This window comes from Euleptes europaea, chromosome 14 (genome assembly GCF_029931775.1).
Source record: "Euleptes europaea isolate rEulEur1 chromosome 14, rEulEur1.hap1, whole genome shotgun sequence".
In the NCBI taxonomy this organism is placed as follows: domain Eukaryota; kingdom Metazoa; phylum Chordata; class Lepidosauria; order Squamata; family Sphaerodactylidae; genus Euleptes; species Euleptes europaea.
In genome coordinates, this window is record NC_079325.1 from 26,181,424 (window position 1) to 26,198,949 (window position 17,526).

General features: G+C 43.1%; 1 protein-coding gene across 1 annotated transcript in view; it reads left to right on the forward strand.

Annotated features, from left to right (window-relative positions):
* LOC130487419 (tumor necrosis factor receptor superfamily member 10B-like) overlaps nucleotides 1–17,526 on the forward strand; it is a 34,189-nt gene that overhangs the window by 15,864 nt on the left and 799 nt on the right. Inside the window, exons 5-12 of the mRNA XM_056860910.1 lie at nucleotides 7,507–7,627; nucleotides 9,108–9,239; nucleotides 10,131–10,245; nucleotides 11,507–11,610; nucleotides 11,891–12,001; nucleotides 13,261–13,301; nucleotides 16,799–16,927; nucleotides 17,243–17,312. Of these exons, the coding sequence (XP_056716888.1) occupies nucleotides 7,507–7,627; nucleotides 9,108–9,239; nucleotides 10,131–10,245; nucleotides 11,507–11,610; nucleotides 11,891–12,001; nucleotides 13,261–13,301; nucleotides 16,799–16,927; nucleotides 17,243–17,312 (823 nt within the window). The remainder of the gene's footprint in view (nucleotides 1–7,506; nucleotides 7,628–9,107; nucleotides 9,240–10,130; nucleotides 10,246–11,506; nucleotides 11,611–11,890; nucleotides 12,002–13,260; nucleotides 13,302–16,798; nucleotides 16,928–17,242; nucleotides 17,313–17,526) is intronic.

Genomic DNA, 17,526 nt, shown 5'->3' on the forward strand with positions numbered 1-17,526 from the left:
ATGTGACATCACCCCATGGGTCAGGAATGACCCGGTGCTTGCACAGGGGACCTTTACCTTTTTTAATGTACATGAGGCCTTGGAGGAGCTGAGTTGTTCAGGGTACTGTTGCTGGGCAGGCTGATGAAGTCTGCCCCACCACCACCCATCCAAGCACCTTCTGTGGGTGGTGGACTATGGCTGTGGCATCCAGTGTGCTTTTTCCCCCAATAGAGTAGCTGCAATCAGCAAGCGAAATCAGGTGCAGGGACGGATAATCTCTTTGTGTCCTCTTCCCCGCCCCCCATGACTCATTCTGGAAACATTCCTTGGTTTCCATCCCAGTGGAGGAGGGGGGAGGAGACACAAATAAGCTGCTGAACTGCAGCTGCACGTCTTTGATAATGGGGAGGGAAAGGGGCCAAGTCAGGAGGGTGTGTCTGCGTACATTCCTTCTTGCCACTTCTGGTATTCAATTGGCTGCTGTGCGTATGCACGGTGCGTCGTAAGATGTGCTGTATGAGATGCCGGGATAGAGCAACACCTGGGTACATTTGTCCTTGGTGGATCATGGCTGGTGCTAAGGTTCAGTCAGATACTGGCAGCTTAAATTCTCAGACTTTATTGAGATACTCATATCCCACTTTTCTCCTCGATGGGGACCCAAAGCAGCTTTACAACATTGTTCTCCCCTCCTCCACTTTATTCTCACAAATATATCCTTGTGGGATAGGTTAGGCAGGGTTGCCCACCGTGCGCCCATAACAAAATGAGGGTTTGAATCTGGGTTCAGCACTCTTACCACTACACAACAATAGTGGTATCTTACTGCCCTGGTCTCAAAGCATGTTCTAGTTTTTCTGCATGTTTCCAGAATGCCTCTGTTTAGCCAAGAGGTAGGGGTTTATGTGTGTGTGAAAGAGGAAACACAAGCTCACTGCTTTTCTGTCTCCTCCCTTCCACCAATCAAAACCCTGGTCTAGGGGTGGACTGCTTAGCGCAATGATGGCTATTACTTTTACTATTTGCAGTTGTGGGGGCAATTTTTTGGCTACCAATTGTTCGTCCCTTCTTTACACCGCTGCCCCTGCTTTTGAAGATCGAAAACAGGGACACTCTTCTGTATTCTCATAATAAGGGTTGCAGGTAGCTGTGTTGGTCCAAACCAAAATTGGGTTGGTCCTATTATGTGGTTTCTGTTTTTTGGGTCTTGTGGACATCCAGTTGGACACTGCAAAGGTCGCTTTCACTCTTTATTCTGTTGCAGTGAGTCTTCTCTGCTCGCCATACACTGGCATGTGGTCGAGAGCAACTTTGGAAGTTGCCACAATAGTTATGTTGTAGATCAGGTTGTACTTATGGTAAAGGTAGTCCCCTGTGCAAGCATCAAGTCATTACTGACCCATGGGGTGATGTCACATCATAACATTTACTAGGCAGACTATGTTTACGGGGTGGTTTGCCATTGCCTTCCCCGGTTGTCTACTCTTTACCCCCAGCAAGCTGGGTACTCGTTTTACCAACCTCAGAAGGATGGAAGGCTGAGTTAACCTTGAGCCGGCTACCTGAAACCGAATTCCTTTGGGATCGAACTCAGGTCATAAGCAGAGCTTTTGACTGCAATACTGCAATTCATACATTCTGCAAAAATGTACTTTCTCAGTAGTTGACTGCATTGAAGTCTACCAAAAAGGAGCTGCAGGAGCAGTAGGTCAATAAACAGCTGTAAATTGCTCTAATGATGTCTAAATGCAACAATAATAAGGAGTGTGGAGGTTCTCAAATAGCTCCAATAATAATAATAATATCAGCATTTTTGGCAACGGGAGACATGGCCCCACTGCGCATGCAAGTGCTCAATGATGCAAGAACCTCCACACTCCTTATTATTGTTGCATTTAGACATCATTACATGTTTCCCTAAAATAGCATGCAAAATCACTGTGTAAGACTCAAGACTCTTTCTGTCCCTTTTTAGCCCAGTTCTTGTATGTCTGAAAGAGGTGGGTAGTATGCTGACCTCGTGTGTTTCCGAGTGCACCACAGGGATGTGATTGCTCTTCTTTCCCCCCGCACCAGCAATGTGGTCACCTGTAGAAGTTTATGTGGCTCCCCGCCACATCCTTCTTGTTCAGTAATAACCAAAATGTGGCCAGCTGGTGTAGTTGCTGAGTAGTAATTAGTGGGTGCAAGGAGAACCTCTTGGTGACAAATAGTTAGAGCCCAGTGGTCCTAGTTATTTACCGCCTGCTGCTTTTCTGTCAAGACACTCAATAGCTTCTCCACTTGAACTATGAAAAGGCACAAGAATCAAACAAAGGACAGCAAAAATTGTCTGAAGCTGTTGTTGGTCCCTTCAAGGAGCTGGTGGGAATACAGTAATAAGTTGCACCCTCAGGACCTTGGGTGATCTTCCTGGACCAAGCTTCTCCTTTTCTTCTTTTGGACTCTTATTCTGGATATACTTGCAGTTTGGGATGGGTAGAAGTAATTGCTACAATGGAACCAGTTTATCCCCCACAATATTTGCTCAGGTTTTCTAGACTTTTCTACAGCATCCTCCTTACTTCTCCAGCCAGCATATTCAGGCAGAACAGCATGGCATTTCAAAGGGGTCAGCACTTGAAGAGAGCAAATTTTCCCATATGGTCCAACACCATCTGAGTGCATTCCCTACACAGAGTTGCAAATTGCGTTATGCTCATTGCTGTTTCTCATTTCTTCCTTAGTTGTAGGTTGGTACATAACAGAAGGCTTAAAAAAAATGGTAGAAATCACAAGGCCAGAATGCAACTATAGCTCATCAAAGTTCATATCCAGAAGGCTTCTTTATTCAATTTTCTTAAAATAATGAAAGCAAAATAATGACAGTCTTAGACAGACAGATAGATATATTCCAAGGGAAATCCACACCCAAAAAATTGCTCTAAGGCTGACTTTGCACAGAATCCATATCTTTGACTCATTCCATTGAGAAACCGAGACAAGTTATCTAATAGCTGTGAAAGAGGCTTTTTTACTCATTTGCAAGTCTTTAGAAGGGTTAGTCCCTAAAATCCGTGTTAATTGTCTGGGAATTTACCAGGTCTATTGACTGTTTATGTAACAATGTGAAGTTCTTTCAGTGTCTTCTGGGACCCTAGCTCTCTTCACCATCCACTCTCCTCCTAGGAACTGTCACAAGCTTTGACATATAGAGCACAATGAACATGGTATTGGTGTACATATGCAGAATTACGGTATTCAGAATATAACACAACTACAAACACAACATACAGAAAATATATTTCCTTTTAAAATACTTAAATATATTTCCTTTTAAAAGGAAGAAGAAGAATATTCTTTTGCAAAAGGCTTCTGTCTCTTACATTAACATTTCACTGTTCACACTCTTACAGAAACACTCTTACAGACACCTTAATAAGTTTCAGTAACATTCACATAACATTCAGGTCTATCATTGCCAATGACCTACTGGAGAAATTCCAGCTTGGAAATCAGAATCAGTACTGACTACTATAAACATACTGCTAGAATTCCAGCAGAATCTCAGATGTTGAATGTTATGACTACACAGACAGGTGCACAAGTGCACTGTCCAAACTAATCATGTTATACAAATATTGTAATGTAAACTATATTATGTTTTATGATTTAAACATAAATGCTAGGTCCTAGAAATTAATGCATAGGCTCAAATGAAAGCTATTTTTATGTAGATGAGAATGATACTAAATATGAATATATAGAGTAATGATAAAGCTTAAAACTGATTGTTTATAGTTAGTAATGCAGTCTCTTGTAAGGGGAAATTCAAGCATGTTTATGCAATAGGAGACTTGAAATATTGAAGGGTGCTTAAACTTGAGCAGGGACTCACAGCCTAAAGGTGACTGAAATAGTATAAATATAGACCCAGAAAGACTAGTATTTCAGACCTTTCTCAGAGGGTCTCAGAAGAGGCTGATTGGTATGTAGGGCTTAACAAATATATTATTCTAGAATTTGAATTAGATACTTTGAACTAAATCAGATTGTTACCTTTAAATTGTTGGATTTCAATACTGAATAGTATGTAGAACTTGCTTGCTTTACAGTATACATTGTAACTGAACATAAATACTTTATAACTTGCATTTACACATATTTACTGGAAGTATATCAATAAAAAGACTTGCTTTTTAAAAGGAGGTAAAGTAATTGAGTCCTGCTTAATAGGTGACTGGCTGAATAAGATAACATATCCCTTTTCAGGAAGGGGTCGATTCTAAGAGCCTAGTCTCTTGAAAGGCACTGACCCGCTTCAGAACCAGTATATTATTATCCACCTTTCTCACTTGGACTCAAGGTGGATTACACAGAGTGAGTCAATGGCCTGTTACGCGTGGCTGTTTCCCTCATGGTCTCTAGTCTTTGTTTTGATTATGCAACCATCAGAGGTCGCCTAGTTCTCCCCCTGCATTTCCCCACGTTTTTCTCACCTTTTCAAATCTGAGATAAGACAGATCCCTGAAAACGGCGAGCAAAACATGCAGAAACTCAGGGGGAGAGTGAGGCAACATCTGACGGTCAGAAACCGCATGTAGTCAAAGTGATTGGAGGGGTGACCCCAAGGGAAACAGCCATGCATAACTGGCCATTATAATCGACAGGGTAGAACATTTTAAGAAACAATACAGTAGGATTAGGGTTGTATAATCAATCAGAAATCTAAAAACAGAACTAAAGCAAAGCAGTAAGTTATAACATGACACATTAAATGATGCAAAAATGACATGGTGGGATCCTAGTTTCAACAAGCTAAACCCAGTAATATAGACCACAGTCCTTAATTTAGCCATATGCCCATCTCTGTGTCCATGCCATTTTCCACATCTGCGAACAAGCGTGGCATCTCCCATAAGTCCTATTTTGGTCCCATCAGCAGTAACAGGTGTTTTTTAAAAAATATTTTATTTATTTCAAAAGTGGGGGATACAGAGGAAAAAAGGGAAAGGATAGGGGACCATCTGCAGATAAAGTACATTTGTAGAAAATAATAGCGTTTTAACATAAAAAGGAAATGCATCATGATTACCATAACTGTTTCTCTAATTGATTCAATAAAACAACTTGTTCCAATAGAAAATATTCATTTTGCTATAATGAACAGTTGTACCTTTGTTCTTGTTCTACTAAAAAATAACTTCACTTTGCTTCAACCAATATTTTTACCGTTTTGTAAAGAGCAATAGCAGGTTTGTTGGCTGGGAAGCCACAATCCAATACTGGTCTGACTAGCCTTTGTAGTTATTTTAAACCCATTCATTTCCTAAAAGTAAAATGTTCTCCTGATCCTCTCAGAGGATAGATTTCCATCACTTCTTGCATCACAACTGATGATAAATCATTCCTATAGTAAGAGCACTGGAGTGAATACAGCTTCCTCTCCCAGAGTTTTCCCCAACAGAGCTAGTTACAGGCTCACAAATGCACCAAAATCTTCTATGTCCAGAGCTGGCTGACAAGCAGTCAGTCATGAAGGTGGGGGAATTCCATACGAAGCAGGGGAATTCCTTATTGTTGAGACACAAGCTTTGAAACACAACTCTAATTGTAAGGCCAGCTCCTCTGGAGTCTTTTTCGACAGCTAAAGCAGAATATGACATGGTTTAGACTGCCCCCTCCAGCTTCACTGGCTGAAATTGCATCAGAATCCTTTTTTTCCCCCTGCAGTCATCACAATTCACAGGCTATCTGGGAACTTTCCCTTTCACTTGCTTTGACTTGGACTATACTACTTTGTATAGTGCCTGCTGTCCGTTGCTGTATGATCCTACTGTGAAATTTCTGCATATTTAACATGCTATGTTAATACTTATGCTTTGCTTCAGCTTTGTCTCAGATTTCTGTTTGGTTTCATATTTCTGCTGTCCTAATAGTTGCTTTTTGAATATCCCATCCTGTTGGCTGTATTGACTTACACTGTGATACCCCTTGCGTCTCAGAGAAAAAGGTGTAATATAAATAATGCGAATGAAATAAAAATAAATTTTAAAAAGAGCTTCCATAAGCATGATAATTAATAAATGAAACTAAGTGAAATAGTTCTGTGTTTAGCTGAACATTGATGCTCTTATTCTGAGCTGTCTCTAAGGTCTGAAAGGCACCTATTCCAAGAATGGATGAAACTGGGCATTTTCCATAGGCAAAAGCTCAATTTTTCCAAAGTATGCTAGGAGAGGAGTTTCTCTTTTGAGGCAATGGTCCAGTCTACTTCTTGGAGAGCTGGACTCAGTGCCATTTACCAGTGGCAACTTATCCTGATGCTCTAACTCACTTGACACATAGATGGATGGTGAAGACTGAATAGGTTTTCTCTTCCCTAAGCTTTCCATACAAGATGGACAGTTGTTTAGCGCTTAAGCTACTGAGATAAGTGGAAGGTAATTGTAGAGCAAAAGAAGATCATTTGCTTTTGACAAATTGCTTTCAAAACAGATTCAAATGGGGTAGTATGTTTTTCTTTCTTGTTCTCAAACAAAAGGAAAGCTGATAATTAACAAAATGACAATCCCTAGGATTATCACTGAGCAAGGCACATCTGCAAAGGGAAACTGTTACATATATGAACAAAATTGTAGGTCAATTATGATGGTCCATGGAGAGAGAGAAATGTATAAGGACCAACCAAAATATAATTATTATAGGTTGGTTAGATCCAGCCAGCTTTTTGGCTCAGTCTCATCCATTCGCCCTTATTCCCCCTGACACTTGTACATGCAGGTCCCTTGCTAGCCTCTTTGGTGGTCAAAGACATCCTCCCTTTTTCACCAGCAGAAGAGTTGCCAGAAGCATTTTCAATGCAGGATAAAGGCTGATATCATGCCTACAGGGCCAGCAACATTGCTTTGTGTGTTTCCCCCCAAAATAAACAGCTGGGATAGCACTTTACAGAAACTGGCTAACTCCATGTTAGATGACTTATTCTGCAACTTAGAACATAATTGAGTCTTTCCAGCTGGAAAGGGATAACTAGAACCAGACCCAGCTTAATACATTTTGCCGACCCAAACACCCTGCTGGATCAGACCAAGGCCCATCAAGTCCAGCAGTCTGTTCACACGGCAGCCAACCAGGTGCCTCTAGGAAGGCCACAAACAAGACGACTGCAGCAGCACTGTCCTGCCTGTTTTCCACAGCACCTAATATAATAGGCATGCTCCTCCTGTAGAGAATAGGTATGCGTCATGACTAGTATTAATTTCGACTAGTAGCCATGGATAGCCCTCTCCTCCATGAACATGTCCACTCCCCTCTTAAAGCCTTGCAAGTTGGCAGCCATCACCACATCCTGGGGCAGGGAGTTCCACAATTTAACTATGCGTTGTGTGACGAAATACTTCCTTTTATCTGAGTCCCCAGCCCTTCAGCTTCGGCATCATCATAATCACTATATAATTGACTAGTAGACATTTGCTACTTGAACAAAAAACCTTTCTGGCAATTTCCCCCCCCCCCGCTCATACTTTTGTTGTTCGTTTTCAGTGCAACACCAAAGCGTTGAGTCTCTCTCAGAAGAATGCCACACCTGTGGTCTCGAATCTGAGGGGTGAGGAGAGTGAGTTCTACGATCATCAAGGGCGTCACTGCAGGATGTGTCCTCCAGGTACCATGTTCCTTCCCCAGATCTTTCTGGCCCTTAGTTCAGCCTGTACAGTTACCCATGCTGCTCGTTGTTGAGCAATATGTGTTTCAAGTTGTTACTTTTAACTAGCTGATAAAAACTGTCCCATTACTCAGGCCAGGGGGAAAGCTATTTTTTCTTTTCATGACATGGCTTTTTCATTAAAATGGCTTTGGAAGTTGACTAGCAATAGCTAGCTAATGCTTTGTCTTGCATTTCCGATACCGAGACTGTCTCCAGGGGCTTTGACTTGTGCCCATCGGAAGATTTCCGCATGTATCAGTGTCCTTGCGGAAGCATAAAAAAACCCTTTCAATGGCCTCTTCAGCTAAGTTATACATGGTATATCCTGTGTCACCTTTCTGCTCGTGCAGGATTCAGTACAAGGAATCCCTTGCTATACTTTTGTTGTTTATTTTCCTGAATGTTTAAATTTTATTTAATTCATTAATACCCCAACTTTCTTCCCAATGGGGACCTAAAATGGCTTACACCCCCTCTGCTACATTTTATCCTCACAACAACCCTGCGAAGTAGGTTAGGCTGAGAGAGTGGGACTGGCCCAAGGTCACCCAGGGAGCTTCCTTGGAACAAGTGGGGATTTGAAGCTGGAGCTGGACCCTGGATATGCGCATATATCTTGAACCTGACACCTTGAACGATCAGTGCTTTTATTGAATATTTGCTGGCTTAATCAGCGGTAGGTCGTGTGCAAACAGAAAAACACAACATTTAGTTATATAAAACTCATTGGATGACTGGTTCTTGTAGGTTATCCGGGCTGTGTGACCGTGGTCTTGGTATTTTCTTTCCTGACGTTTCGCCAGCAGCTGTGGCAGGCATCTTCAGAGGAGTAACGCTGAAGGACAGTGACACTGTCCTTCAGTGTTACTCCTCTGAAGATGCCTGCCACAGCTGCTGGCGAAATGTCAGGAAAGAACACTCCAAGACCACGGTCACACAGCCCGGATAACCTACAAGAACCAATGAACTCTGACCGTGAAAGCCTTCCACAATATTCTTGGATGACATTCAGCCAGTCGCTTTCTCTCAGCTTAACCTTCCCACAGGGTTGTTGGGAGGATAAACTGGGGGGGGGCACTTAATCATCTGCTCCGAGTTCTTTGAAGGAGGGGCAAGATAACAAAGTAAGAGATAAGCAGAGCATGACAGTAGCTAGATGTATGCCACTGTGTTCACCTGCCATTCAGCCCAGTCATCTTGAGGGTTGAAGCCAGTGCCTCAGCTTAACTGTCTCTTCACAGAAGGGTCAACCCAGGACATTTTGGTGCTTGAGGCAGAAAAACCCAAGCTGCTCGGCCCCAACATCTGCCTCCTAATGGTAATGACCACATGCCACGGAGACCTTGTACATGGGGGAAACAGTAAGATCACGTCACTGAAAAATCCATACTTCTTGAGTCAGTGGTTTATGCTTTCCTATGTGGTTGCTTTCTTGCAGGTTATTCTGTCGCTCATCATTGTGAGATCTCAGGCACGACCTCGACTTGCAAGCCCTGTTCCAATGATTCATTCTCCACGCACTTGAATTCATTCCATGAGTGTGTCCCCTGCAAAATCTGCAGATCTCTAGGTATTTAGCATTGGAAGAAGAGGGAAGGGAGGTTCTCATCTTAAGGGCAGGCTTGGGTTATGTTCAAAATCTGCCAATGGCTGTAGTGATTGGAACTAGCTACCCTTTACAGAGGAAGGGCTCTGTTTGAATGAGGAGGGGCTATGGTACAGTGGTAGAGCATCTGTTTGCATGCAGGAGGTCCCAGGTTCATCCACAGCACCTCCATTTAAAAGACAGAGGTAGTAGGTGATGGGCAAGTACTTAACCTGAGACCCTGGTGAGTCGCTGCCAGTCAGAATAGACAATGTTGACCTTGATAGGCCAATGGCTCGACTCAGAATAAAGCAGCTTTACGAATATCAGTGACTGCACATAATTTAAACATTATAGAGGAAAGTGCTAAGAACTCTTAGGTTCGCAGTACTCAGGGCAGTGTTTACGCCATGCTAAACATTATTAACATTCTAGATCAAGAGAAGCTGGATTCTCCATTCTGCATTTCTGCCAATCGACTTATTTTGCATAATTTAATTTTGCTTTTGCTAGTCATGGACAGGGCAGGCAGCTGGGCAGAAAGACCTGTCCCCCGAACAACTGGGAATCTAATTCAACCACTCTTTTGACTTTTTTACATATGCCAAGCATATCTACAAGCTTTGGCAAACCAACTGCGCAGTTACAAAGACTACACACTTGTTTACTTTTTAAACTGCAAGCCGAGATCCACAGGACATGGAGTTCTTTGTACTGGATTTTGGTTTTTGCTCCTCCCAAATTGCCATCTATGCACAGCCCAGGTTATACAAAAGCCACAGCTGCTTAGGTGAAAATTAATTAAAGATGTTGTATTGATTCATTGGGAACTGAATGAGTGAAACTGTGCAAGCTCAAGTGTGTTTGCATTTCCAGATCAAGTGATGCTAAAGTCATGCTCCAAAACCAGCAATACTGAATGTGCCTGCAAGGAGGGCACCTTCTGTTCTCCCAGCCAGCCATGTGAAACGTGCCATAAGTGCAAGCCCAGGTCAGTGCAAAACGATGCGTGTTAGATGCTTGGCATTCTCTGTCCTCATAGCAAGAGGTTAGGAAGACTTTACTGTGTCTGGAATCCCTCCCATCCACCCTTCCTTTCAGTCAGACTAAAATAGAGATGAGGGGAAGAACAGAGAAGGCTGACTGTGCACTAGGTAAAAAAGGTAAAGGTCCCCTGTGCAAGCACCGGGTCATTCCTGACCCAGGGGGTGATGTCACATTCCAACGTTTACTAGGCAGACTTTGTTTACGGGTGGTTTGCCAGTGCCTTCCCCAGTCATCTTCCCTTTACCCCCAGCGAGCTGGGTACTCATTTTACCAACCTCGGAAGGATGGAAGGCTGAGTCAACCTTGAGCTGGATACCTGAAACCGACTCCTGTCGGGATCGAACTCAGGTCGTGAGCAGAGCTTGGGCTACAACTCTGCGCCATGGGGCTCCTACCCCAACACCACTTAACCCCATCCAAATCTTCTCAGGCTTCTATGCCTTTGGTGCAGATATGCAAATATGTATGCAACTGTGACATCTCTTCCAAAATACAAAAGGGAAAGTGCTTGGGATACTCTGAGATCTCTCTGCTTTTCTTTCCATGATTCACAGTGCAGTCATTGACAGGCAGCTTACTTGGGCAGGGTGCACAGTCCTAACTGCAGTGTATATGAACTGAACTGCGCATTCAGGAAAAACACTTGTAATGCAATCCTAGGACTGTACTACTTCAGAAAGCACAGGTCACATTCTTGAATCCCCCTTTCTCATTTTTGTTTTTCTTTTTAAAAACAAAACAAAAACTAAGAGCTAGCATTTCAAGAAGAGAGCTAGATCAGATCTCTTCTTCCTCAACAATAGAACATGGGGCTTTGTACCTGAAAGGTTGTTGGAAAGTGTATTTTGTTCCGTCTACATTTGAAATGGTACAATTTCAGGAGGACTAATTTATGCTCAAACAGAAAGGCAAAAAAGAGACCTGTCTAAACATACAGGCCGCACCCTTATGCCAACTGGAACCCCAGGTACCTTGTTTCCAGAAGATCAGTTGCCAAAGAGTGAACTGTTCTTCTGGCTGGTACAATGCAACCTAATTCCACTGCGTCATAATGTTGCTTATCTGCCTACCTGAGGGGGCTGTACCACATTCTTTATTCTGAAGGTATATTTCACTCCTTCAGTGTTGCTTCTCAAGGATGCATCTGGAATTCTAGTTTCTTGTAGTCCATTTGGAGAAAGTACATTGTTTTTTCTGTCACCTAGGTGTCCTGATGGAGAAGAGATGGCGCAGCCTTGCACCCCACAGAGTGACATAGAGTGTGTGCCAATCCCAACAAGCTCACCAACTGTTCCATCAGGAAAGAATGGTAGGTTTCTGTGTGTGTGGAGAGTGTGTGTGCATACAGGTGGGAGAGGCAGTGTTCCTTCTAGAGTTGCGCCAAAAATAGCCCAATTTGCTATTATAAGCAGGGATAAGGTACTGAATCCAAATTACAACTTCATTATTGTCTTACCTAATTATATTTATTTATTATTACCCGGGCAGTTATTTTTGTTATATTGTTAACAGCCTTTGGCCTCTTGTATCTTTCTTTTGAGATTATCTTGTGTCTTTCTTTTGAGATTATCTTGTGTCTTTCTTTTGAGATTCCAAAACACTTACTCCACTGTGGGTTGGCATCTTCGGTGGCATCCTTGTTCTGTGTATCGTTGTTGCGATTTACAAGTACAGGAAGAATCTCCGGTGCTGTTTTCGAGGTAAGAATGGTATTTCGGCGTTAAGTATTGGGGAGACAAGTCCTAATGTTCTCAGTTGTAAATGGGCAGAGTATAGTTGTAATACCAGGGCTGTGGGTGGTGCTATATTAAAAGAAACTAAAAATTTGCACCCAAGTGACTGAAATTCTGCAGTATACTGCAACCAGTATTTTATAATCAGGCATAGTTTATTCTGAAGTTGCTGGTCAGGGGATGGGCAAGGAACACTGAAGCTCCCCTCCTCCAACTACTGGAAATCATATCCAGCAGGCTCTCTGGCTTCTGTGATGTTTGTGGGGATGGCCCACATGCTTTCTAGCATGTCTCTGCTGCATAAGGTGTAGAAATTTGCTATCTTTACAAAGTCGAAATTTTTTCAGATACTGGATTCTAAAGTTGCTGTTGCAGCACTTTGTTTTTTTGCTTCCTCCTCAAAACTTGCACATTGAATAGAAAAGGAATTACTTGGCCCCATCCCTCTTGTATTGGTAGCATTTCACATGAAGCCACAAACAATTCTAAATCCAGTGAACAGAAAGTAGTGTGAATACAGCACATGGCTTTTGTGTGTGTGTGTGTATGTTTAGGTCCTTGTGCCTCATCGAGGACATAATAATGCATTGTATCAGTGCCCCAACACCCACACCAGATCCCTACTCTCTGAGTACAGTTTAAGATGCTGGTTATAACCTACAAATTAGCTTCAACATACTTTAGTTGCTGCCTTTCCTTTGTGTCTCATTAGCTTTTGAAATACAATGGCTGTCATAATGCATCAAATTAAGCCATCAAGAATGAGAGAATGGCTTTCTTGGTTGCTGCCCCCTCACCATGAGGGGTATCCCTACCACAGGTTCCCCCCAAATCCAGTCGCAAGGACCTTCGGAAGCATTCTGAGGCCTACCTGTTTGGGTTGCCCTTTGAGAGCTCAGGGTGACAATTAGTAATGGGGGGAAGCTTGCGGGTGACCTTGGGCTAGTCAGAACTCTCTCAGCCCCACCTACCTCACAAGGTGCCTGTTGTAGTGAGGGGATGGGAAGCCGCTTTGAGATTCCTTGAAGGTAGAGAAAAAGTGGGGTATAAAAACCAACTCTTCTTTTTCTTCTGCATCAGAAACTTTTGAGAATGCTGGGCTTGATGATGATAGATGGGCAAGAGGCAACCTCTCTTCTTGGCTAGTTGACTAAAATGGTTTTTCCAGCCCTGATCTGGGCTTTTCAGGCTGAAGTTGTCTAATGGCACTCTGCCCTCTTTTGCAGACTACGCAACAAGAACTAGAGCAAACTCGATCCGTTCAAAGGTGAGTAAATGTGATCTGCATCCATCTCTGTGGAAGGTAGAAAGTAACTGTTAATGTGTGAGGGACCAGTGAGGTCTTGCAGAGAGGAGGAATCCCACCCTCTCACCCTGATTCTTTCCCCCACATTTCCCTCCCTTCACATCCCCTGCAGCTTCTCCCCCTTTCCCTGCTTTTTCCCCTCCCACCTACCCTTCTCTTCCCCCCATCTTTCACTTACCTTCAATCCACCTAGCATTTCTTCCCCTCCATTTTGCTGCATTTTTTCTTTCTTCTCTTTTCTCTAGCTTCCCTCCCTTACTCATCCTTCTTGTCTCTGCTACCAACCCTGCCACTCATCCGTCCCTGCCAACCCACCTTGTATTAGCCATTTTGGATTTCCTAGCAAAGCACATTTTGTGGATTTTTTTTGGCTCTGCACTCTGGAGTCAGTTCAAAATTAAATAGATAGATGGCATTCTTATCTTGCCACTCCTCCAAGCAGCTCAGGCTTCCTGGTTGAGATTCCTGGCTGAGCAAGCATTTGAAACCATATCTCATTAGCCCTAGAATCATAGAATCATAGAGTTGGAAGGGACCACCAGGGTCATCTAGTCCAACCTCCTGCCCAATGCAGAAAATTAACAACTACCTCCCCCCACATCCCCAGTGACCCCAACCCTCCCCCCACCATGCAGGATCCCACAATCAAAGCACTTCCAACAGATGGCCATCCAGCCTCCAAAGACAGGGACTCCACCACCCTCCGAGGCAGTGCATTCCACCATCGAACAGCCCTCACCATCAGGACGTTCTTCCTAATGTTTAGGTGGAATCACTTTTCTATTAGTTTAAATCCATTACTCCGTGTCCTAGTCTCTGAAGCAACAGAGAACAAGCTAGTTCCCTCATCAACATGACATCCTTTCAAATATTTAAACATGACTATCATGTCTCCCTCAATCTTCTCTTCTCCAAACTAAACAAAACCAACTCCCTAAGTCTCTCCTCATAGGGCATGGATTCCAGACCTTTGCCCATTCTGATCGCCCTCCTCTGGACACGCTCCAACTTGTCAACATCTTTCTTAAATTGTGGAGCCCAAAACTGGACACAGTATTCCAAATGAGGTCTGACCAATGCAGAATACAGTGGTAGTATTACTTCCCTTGATCTAGATACATACTCCTATTGATGCAGCCCAGAATTGCATTGGCCTTCTTGGCTGCCATATCACACTGTTGACTCATGTTCAGTTTGTGGTCCACTAAGACTCCCAGATCTCTTTCACATGTACTGTTGTCAAGCCAACTCTCTCCCATCCTGTACCTGTGCCTTATGTTGTTTCTGCCTAGGTGAAGTACCTTACACTTCTCCCTATTGAAATCCATTTTATTACTTATGGCCCAGCTCTCCAGTCTATCAAGGTCATTCTGAACTCTGACCCTATCCTCCGGGGTATTAACTACCCCTCCTAACTTGGTGTCATCTGCAAATTTGATTAGCATGCTCTCTATCCCATCATCCAAGTCATTTATAAAAATATTAAATAGTACCAGTCCCAGGACAGACCCCTGTGGCACCCCACTGGTCACTCCTCTCCAGGATAAAATTGTGCCATTAATGAGCACCCTTTGGGTTCGGTTGGTCAACCAATTACCAATCCTCCTTAGCACTGTCCAGCCCACATTTTACTAGCTTTGTTTCAAGAAGATCATGGGGGACTTTATCAAATGTTTACTGAAATCAAGGTACACTACATCTACAGCATTCCCTTCATCTACCTAGTCTGTCACTAAAATATTACATCACACTGACTCGTATATTAATACATATATTGTCATGTATATTAGCCATCCATCATACTGGGTAAGACTACTGGTTCATCTAGCTTAGAACTGTTTCCTCTGACTGTTAGCAGCTCTCCAGAATCCTAGACAGAGAAGTTTTCCCTAACACCTGCTAACAGGGATCCTTTTACAGGAATCTGAAATTGAACTGGGAACTGCGCACAAATTATGTGCTCTTGCACTGAGCCATGCACAGCGCCTCCCCTAAATATACAAACAGAGACACTTCTGTACGACTCCTTCTCTATGGTATCTTAACCTCTTATCATGGAAAAATTCTCTGAGAGCCTCCCCTCTAACTGAGGTCAGATCGCTTGCATTGCTCGCCCTTTGTCCCACAACTGGCCACAACAATGGTAGTTATAGGTACACTTTTTTACAGCTGTGGCCTGCAAAATTTGGAACGTAGTGAGAAGTATACTTTTTTACAGCTGTGGCTTGCAAAATTTGGAACTTTTTTCCATATAGAGGTTAGCAGATCATCCTCTCTGTCCCAGCTCACAGAAGGTTGTAAAGATTTTTGTTGTTGTTTTTTAACTTGCAATTGACTGTTACGAAGTATTTGGAATTTTTCTTTTTTGGATGGTGGTGGTTTTTATGATTAGTTCTGTATTATTTACAGCGCCCCCCCCCCATTTTGCTTTGATTATATTGGGTTTTTTGGGGGGGTAAACATCTTTAAGCTATTTGGGAGCAGGGTATGTAAAGATTCCAAATTATCAAGCGAATGAATCTGACGCTTGTTGAGATATTCAATTTCTCCAAATATATCCCAGTTTCATAGAAGGATATAGTAAAGTGATAGCATGCTGTCTTTCTTATGGATTACTTCAAGAGATAAGGCTACTATCTTGTGCACATTTAATTGGGAGCAAATCCTATTTAACTTAGTGGAACTTTCTTCCAAATGACCAAGTATGTGAAAGACCACCTTTGGGAAGGACCACTCCCTCCCATATTGTCCAGCTCACCACTTAAGATTTGCCTCACAAGCCCTGTTCTCTGTGCCCTGCTTTCAGAGATGAGGCACGAGGCAAACCAAAGATAGGGCTTTTTGAGTAGTGGTACCTTGCTTATGAAATGCCCTTCCTCTTGAGGGTCACCTGCTGCTTATGTTGCTTTCTTTTAGGCACCAGTCCAAAACATTTCTGTTTATCCAGGCTTTTTAAAAACACACTACTTTAGTCTGGAAACTTGTATTTTAAGCTGCTAGCAGTCTGTTTGATGGTCTCTAATTTTATGCTGGGCTGGGTTTTTAATGCTGCATTTTAATTAATATCTTGTAATGTGGTTTTTGATTTTTATTTTGTAAGCGGTGGAGAGGCGACACGAAAATAAAGGGCTTTATTTTTTTGGAAGATTTATAGACACAGTTTACAGTCAACAGATTAAATTTGGGATTTGAAAAACAAAAAACCTATAGCAGCCCTTGGTCGAAGGTGAGGTGGTTGTTCTCACATCCGCAATCCTTGGGCAACTGATGGGGTATCTTTCCTGCTTGGGTGGGTGGCCATTGTCTAGCAGGGGACTTCCTGTGGCCTCTCCTACCTGCTGCTTGGTTTTGTGACTAAATTGCTCCCTCCCCATCTCAGTGTGGGCTACTGCTAACTTTTCCTGTGTGTGGCCTAATGCATGTTTTGTACTCATTGCAAGACTCTCCTATGGCTGCAGACAAAGTGCGCTCACGGACCAACAGAGAGTGAAGACAATGAATGGAATGCAGGAAAGGACCTGCTGTCCCAAAGTCAGCCTGGCCCCAGCACAAGGCAGCCTGATGAAACCAACCCTTTGCGAGAAGAGGTAACCGGAGGCTTGCTTTTTATACACACTGATTGAATCTTAAAGTCAAAAACAAATTCAAAATCAAACTTTCACACCTAGGGTCCGTCTGGGGCTCCTTAGAACAAAGGATGCTGGTGCTGATGCTGCTAATTAAAATTACAAATAGCCAGATACCAGTTGTTCGTTTTAAACTCTCCTGTTCAGCTACTCACTAGAAATAGTTCATTGTAGAGTTAGACAGCGACAATGCCTACTGTGTGGCATATCCCTTCCCCTTCTCTTCCATGAGACATCTTATTAAGCTGTGTGGTTTGTCTCCTTTCTGACTTGTAGGAATGCCCAGTACCCTTAGAAGAGGAGAGGAGGAAGCTGGTTCCCTCAGATGGGAAGGACCCAGCAGACAGTAAGTGTTCTTCTGATCTTGTAGCTCAGTTTGAGCACACCGGCCGTGTTCCCATGTGCATTTCAGTGCAAGATAAACTATTCCTCAGTATTCAAAGACCTGAGCTTGAACTCACTGTGAGCCTAACTTGGGCCTGTTTCTAGGATTGCCAGGCATGGCAACTGATGGGGGGGGGGGATGCTTGTACTTACTTGGGCTTGTATGTATGTGTGGA